General features: G+C 41.1%; 1 protein-coding gene across 1 annotated transcript in view; it reads left to right on the top strand.

The window, feature by feature from the left end:
• The window catches only part of LOC144955830 (uncharacterized), a 138913-nt gene that overhangs the window by 92350 nt on the left and 39063 nt on the right, over window positions 1-7500 (top strand). The window contains exons 28-30 of the mRNA XM_078886027.1: window positions 3041-4748; window positions 5329-5433; window positions 7227-7500. The exon at window positions 7227-7500 is cut by the window's right edge and continues 467 nt beyond it. Of these exons, the coding sequence (XP_078742153.1) occupies window positions 3041-4748; window positions 5329-5433; window positions 7227-7500 (2087 nt within the window). The remainder of the gene's footprint in view (window positions 1-3040; window positions 4749-5328; window positions 5434-7226) is intronic.

Genomic DNA, 7500 nt, shown 5'->3' on the forward strand with positions numbered 1-7500 from the left:
ATCATCATCCATCTTCATCCTTTCATCATCATCCCCCTCATCACATCTCATCATCATCATCATCTATCATCATCATCTTCATCATCATCATCATTACCATCTCATCATCATTACCATCATCATCATCATCACCTCATCATCATCATCATCATCATTCATCATCATCATCATCACTCATCATCATCATCATCATCATTGCCATCATCATCATCATCATTACCATCATCATCATCATCATCATGCACATCATCTCATCATTCATTCATCATCTCATCATCATCATCATCATTCATCATCATCATCATCATCATCATTCACATCATCATCATCATTCATCATTACCATCATCATCATCATCATCATCACCTCATATCATCATCATCTATCATCATCATCATCATCGAAACCGTCATAAATTGCCACTCCTAATTCTATCAAACCCCAACGTACCTTCTGCATAGATGTTGACAGTCCCAGGTGACGACTTCAGCTTGAAGTTGATTGAGACCGCCATCGTTGGGTGTCGGCGATTTGGGGGTCTTGTTTTGGTGGGCATCTGATGATTGAAACGCACATTTTGTGGACATTTTCTTGTAATAATCATAGCCCATAAAAGGGGGGAAAGATACTTTGTACAAAAAATTAAGTAGTAAGGTAGTAGTATAGTAGTGTAGTAGTAGTAGTAGTAGTAGTAGTAGTAGTAGAGTAGTAGTAGTAGTAGTGGTAGTAGTAGTAATAGTAGTAGTATAGTAGTATGTAGTAGTAGTTGTAGTAGTAGTAGTAGTAGTAGTAGTAGTAGTGTGTAGTAGTAGTAGTAGTAGTAGTAGTAGTAGTAGTAGTAGTAGTAGTAGTTAGTAGTAGTAGTAGTAGTAGTAGTAGTAGTAGTAGTACTTTTTTTTTCTTTTTTTTTTTTGTATTCATATTTCGTTGGTTTTTGTTTGTTTTGTTTCGTTTTGTTTTGTTTTGTTTTTGTTTGTTTTTTCATCTTGGATAAACGTTATTCATTCTTCTATATAAATAGTATAAATTTCACCAATGTTTAATAGATTTGACTTGGGTTTTATTGCCAGAGTTTAGTTTATCCCAGGTGATATCGACATGACGTTGTCGGTTATAATTTGATTTATTTGAAGACTTACCGCCAACGTTTCTAAGCTTGATCTGGGCCAGTTCGTCGGCAGTGGTGGCGACTTGATGTTGCTTCTGTTGATTGTTGGGATGTGAGGCTGGGCGTGATGTCGAACGGGCGAAGCTGTCCGTGGAGACCGACTTCCAGGAGAATCCAGTTTAGCGTGTCTGTGATGAACATGGGTGTTGACTTTGTTGTTGTTGGATGTTCCGGGTGGTGGGCCGGGTGGAGGGGTGGTTGGCGTGTGGCTGGGTGGGGCTTTTGGCGGGTGTTGGGGGTGATAGGGCTGGTAATTTTGATTGTTTCCGGTGTTGTTGGCGGCTGGGTTGAATGTCTGGTTTGATGCTGCATTTTGGGCTGGGTTGTTGGATTTATTTGTGGCGCTGTGCGGAGCTGTTGTAGACGGCGGCGGTGGTGGTGGTGGTGGTGGTGATGGTGAACGGTTTTGGTGCTGGTCTACGCTGTAAACGTAACGGTCTTGGACTGGAACGGGTGGTGGTGGAGCAGGAAAACTTGGCGGGCCGTAGATACTGTTGTTGGCGCGATTGAGTTTGGGCGATGCAGTTGAAGATATTGTGGATGGAGATTGGGGTTGTGGTGGCAGTGGTGCTCCGTGTTGCTGGTTGTGTGGCATAATAGATGTTGGCGTGGTAGGTGCAATAATAGGAGTTGGAACCATGTTGAGTTTGTTATTGTTGTTGTTATTGTTGATATGCATGCCGTTACTTTGGCCGTTAACGTTGTTGTGATGTTGTGGTGTTGGTGATGGTTGTAATGATGATGATGATGTTGTTGTTGCTGCTGCTGATGATGATTGCGTTGGGGAATCGGTGAGGATGGTTGTTGTGCTCCGTCTTTGTTCTTGTTGTTGTTATTGTTGTTGTTTTGGTGCATCGTAGGCACAACAGGTGGGGGCACGTACGTCAGAGAAGGGCCGCCTCCTCCTCCTCCTCCTCCGCTTGACGAAGGTGGCCGAACAAATTCTCCGTAAATCCCGTCGGAGGAATTTCGAATGTTTCCGTGAGCGTTCGGACTGTTTTGGTCCTCCTCGGGTACCGTGCTGCTGCTGCTGATTGTAATGATTCGCGTGCAATGCAGACGTTGTCTTGTCATGACGACTTATCGTTCTTCTGTAAAGACGAACTGTCTCTGTTCGTGATTTTGGTGATGGTCATATTGCATTGGTTGTTGCTGATGATTGGTGGTGAAGGTGATGATGATGTTGATGATGATGATGGTTGTGCTGGTGATTGAGCAAGCTGCACCGTCAGACTTCACATTTCCTCTAGTACCGTAAGGTGACGCATCCCGTTGGTTGGTTTTAGGCCGCATCTCCACAGCGGAACTGCATGGACTGTTCGGACTGTGGGGCGGTTTTTGGCCAGGACTGCCGACATCCCCAGGCCCAGAGCGTAGGACGCCCGGGCTGCTGTTACTGTTACTATGGCGTTGATTTCGACGCGCCCTTTCCCCTTTTTAGCGAATTCGTCGTTGTAGCTGCTGCTGTAAACTGCATCCGGGGAGAAAACTGTTGCTGCGTTGCTGTTGCGGGTGGGGGTGGGGGTTGTGATGATGATGGTGTTTTTGGTTGTGAAAGGGTTTTTAAAAATTGTGTTATTGTGAGGTTTTTTTGTTTTTTGTTTGGGGTTTTTGTTGTTTATGATTAATGCCCCCCGGGGCTTGTAGGGTTTAACCCCTTTCCCTAATGGAAAACCGAGGAGGTTTTTTAACTCTGGCATTGAGATTAAAAAAAAAAAACAGGGATAAATTTAAAAAATCACATTTAAAATAGGGCATTTGTGACGTAATAGTGGGCCTCAAAAAAGGGATTATGTTAAGAAAAGACAAGTGCCCTATATTAATGTGCATATTTTATTTATGCTGTTTTTTTCCTTTTAATCTCAATGCCAGAGTTCAAACTCCTCGGATTTCCATTATGAAATGGTTGACCCTACAAGTCCCGGGGGGCATTATCATCAACAACAACAACCACAACAACAACAAAACAACCATCACAATAATCACAACCATCATAACCATCACAACCACCAACACCATCATCATCACAACTCCCACCTCACACCGCAACAGCAACAGCAGCAACAGCTTCTCACGATGCAGATACAGCAGCAGCTACAACGACAGAATTCGCTCAACAAGGGCAGCTGCGTCGAAATCAACGCCAGTAGTAACAGTAACAGCAGACCGGCGTCCTACGCTCTAGGGCCTGGGGATGTCGGCAGTCCTGGCCAAAAACCGCCCCACAGTCCGAACAGTCCATGCAGTTCCGCTGTGGAGATGCGGCCTAAAACCAACCAACGGGATGCGTCACCTTACGGTACTAGAGGAAATGTGAAGTCTGACGGTGCAGCTTTGCTCAATCACCAGCACAACCATCATCATCATCAACATCATCATCACCTTCACCACCATCATCAGCAACAACCAATGCAATATGACCATCACCAAAATCACGAACAGAGACAGTTCGTCTTTACAGAAGAAGCGATAAGTCGTCATGACAAGACAACGTCTGCATTGCACGCGAATCATTACAATCAGCAGCAGCAGCACGGTACCCGAGGAGGACCAAACAGTCCGAACGCTCACGGAAACATTCGAAATTCCTCCGACGGGATTTACGGAGAATTTGTTCGGCCACCTTCGTCAAGCGGAGGAGGAGGAGGAGGAGGGCGCCCTTCTCTGACGTACGTGCCCCCACCTGTTGTGCCTACGATGCACCAAAACAACAACAATAACAACAACAAGAACAAAGACGGAGCACAACAACCATCCTCACCGATTCCCCAACGCAATCATCATCAGCAGCAGCAACAACAACATCATCATCATCATTACAACCATCATCAACACCACCAACATCACAACAACGTTAACGGCCAAAGTAACGGCATGCATATCAACAATAACAACAACAATAACAAACTCAACATGGTTCCAACTCCTATTATTGCACCTACCACGCCAACATCTATTATGCCACACAACCAGCAACACGGAGCACCACTGCCACCACAACCCCAATCTCCATCCACAATATCTTCAACTGCATCGCCCAAACTCAATCGCGCCAACAACAGTATCTACGGCCCGCCAAGTTTTCCTGCTCCACCACCACCCGTTCCAGTCCAAGACCGTTACGTTTACAGCGTAGACCAGCACCAAAACCGTTCACCATCACCACCACCACCACCACCACCGCCTCCGTCTACAACAGCTCCGCACAGCGCCACAAATAAATCCAACAACCCAGCCCAAAATGCAGCACCAAACCAGACATTCAACCCAGCCGCCAACAACACCGGAAACAATCAAAATTACCAGCCCTATCACCCCCAACACCCGCCAAAAGCCCCACCCAGCCACACGCCACCACCTCCACCCGGCCCACCACCCGGAACATCCAACAACAACAAAGTCAACACCCATGTTCATCACAGACACGCTAAACTGGATTCTCCTGGAAGTCGGTCTCCACGGACAGCTTCGCCCGTTCGACATCACGCCCAGCCTCACCATCCCAACAATCAACAGAAGCAACATCAAGTCGCCACCACTGCCGACGAACTGGCCCAGATCAAGCTTAGAAACGTTGGCGGTAAGTCTTACAAATAAATCAAATTATAACCGACAACGTCATGTCGATATCACCTGGGGATAAACTAAACTCTGGCAATAAAACCCCAAGTCAAATCTATTAAACATTGGTGAAATTTATACTATTTATATAGAAGAATGAATAACGTTTATCCAAGATGAAAAAACAAACAAAAACAAAACAAAACAAAACGAAACAAAAACAAACAAAAAACCAACGAAATATGAATAACAAAAAAAAAAAGAAAAAAAAAGTACTACTACTACTACTACTACTACTACTACTACTACTACTACTACTACTACTACTACTACTACTACTACCACTACTACTACTACTACTACTACTACTACTACTACTACTACTACTACTACTACTACTACTACTACTACTACTACTACTACTACTACTACTACTACTACTACTACTACTACTACTACTACTACTACTACTACTACTACTACTACTACTACTACTACTACTACCTTACTACTTAATTTTTTGTACAAAGTATCTTTCCCCTTTTATGGGCTATGATTATTACAAGAAAATGTCCACAAATGTGCGTTTCAATCATCAGATGCCCACCAAAACAAGACCCCCAAATCGCCGACACCCAACGATGGCGGTCTCATCAACTTCAAGCTGAAGTCGTCACCTGGGACTGTCAACATCTATGCAGAAGGTACGTTGGGGTTTGATAGAATTAGGAGTGGCAATTTAATGACGGTTTCGATGATGATGATGATGATGATGATGATGATGGGAATGAATGATGATGATGATGATGATGATGATGATGAATGATGATGATGATAGATGAATGATGATGATGATGATGATGATGATGATGAAATGAGATGATGATGGATGATGATGATGATGAATGATGATGATGATGAGATGATGATGATGATGATAGATGATGATGATGATGATGATGATGATGATGGATAGATGATGATGGTATGATGATGATGATGATGATGTGATGATGATGATGATGATGATGATGATGATGAGTATATGATGATGATGAGATGATGATGATGATGATGTGATGATGATGGATGATGATGATGATGATGATGATGATGATGATGATGGCGATGATGATGATGATGATGATGATGATGATGATGATGATGATGATGGTGATGATGATGGTGATGATGATGATGGCGATGATGATGATGATGATGATGATGATGGCGATGATAGTGATGATGATGATGATGATGATGATGATGATGATGATGATGATGATGATGATGATAAAGAGGATGGTGATGACAGTTCTTCTTCTTCTTCTTCTTCTTCTTCTTCTTCTTCTTCTTCTTCTTCTTCATCTAATTATTATTTTTGTTATTATCATCATCACCATCATTGTTGTTGTTATTATTATTATTATTATTATTATTATTATTATTATTATTATTATTTATATATTATAATATATCATTTATTATATAATAATAATAATATTATTAATAATATATAATATAATAATATAATAATAATAATAATAATATAATAATAATAATAATATATTATTAATATATTAAATTATTATTATTATTATTATTATTATTATTATTATTATATTATTATTATTATTATTATTATTTTTATTATTATTATTATTATTTATTATTATTATTATTATTTATATATTATTATATTCATTCTATCTATATATTATATATATCATCTTTCATCATCATCATCATCATCATCATCATCATCATCATCATCATCATCATCATCATCATCATCATCATCATCATCATCATCATCATCATCATCATCATCATCATCATCATCATCATCATCATCATCATCATCATCATCATCATCATCATCAATCTCATCATCATCATCATCATCATCATCATCATTCATCATCTCATCATCATCATCATCACATCATCATCATCATCATCATCATCATCATCATCATCATCATCATCATCATCATCATCATCATCCACCATCATCATCATCATCATCACCATCACTCATCATCATCATCATCATCATCATCATCATCATCATCATCACCCATCATCATCATCATCATCATCATTCATCATCATCATCATCATCATCATCATCATCATCATCATCATCTCATATCATCATCATCATCATTCATCATCATCATCATCATCATCATCCATCATCATCATCATCACATCATCATCATCATCATCATCATCATCATCATCATCATCATCATCATCATCATCATCATCATCATCACAATCGCCATTATCATCATCATCATCATCATCATCATCATCATCATCATCATCATCATCATCATCATCATAATCATCATCATCATCAACCTCACCATCATCATCATCACCATCTTCTTCATCCTGTCCCTCATTCCCATCGTCAATATTGTTAAGGTTGATACTAAAAAAAAAACCCCATTCAAATCCCTCCTCACTATAATTTTTACCATTCCAGGGGACACAACTTCTGTACTCCCACCACCACTCGTTGATATTGACGACTTACCTCCCCCGCCGCCTCCACCTGAACTTTGCCCTCCATCACCTCCCCTTCCGCCACCCGCCTCATCATCAATGCCCTATGACCCCGACATCCATAACAATAATAATAACACCAACTACAACAGCTATCCTACTGGTGCCACCACCACCACAATTACAACAGGATTACCAGAGCACTCCGCTGTTCCAACAGCCTTTCACACCCCTTCTGCAACTCCTGGCACTGC

The sequence above is a fragment of the Berghia stephanieae genome, chromosome 10 (assembly GCF_034508935.2).
Source record: "Berghia stephanieae isolate SIO BIC M18660-M18661 chromosome 10, UCSD_Bste_1.3, whole genome shotgun sequence".
NCBI lineage: Eukaryota > Metazoa > Mollusca > Gastropoda > Nudibranchia > Aeolidiidae > Berghia > Berghia stephanieae.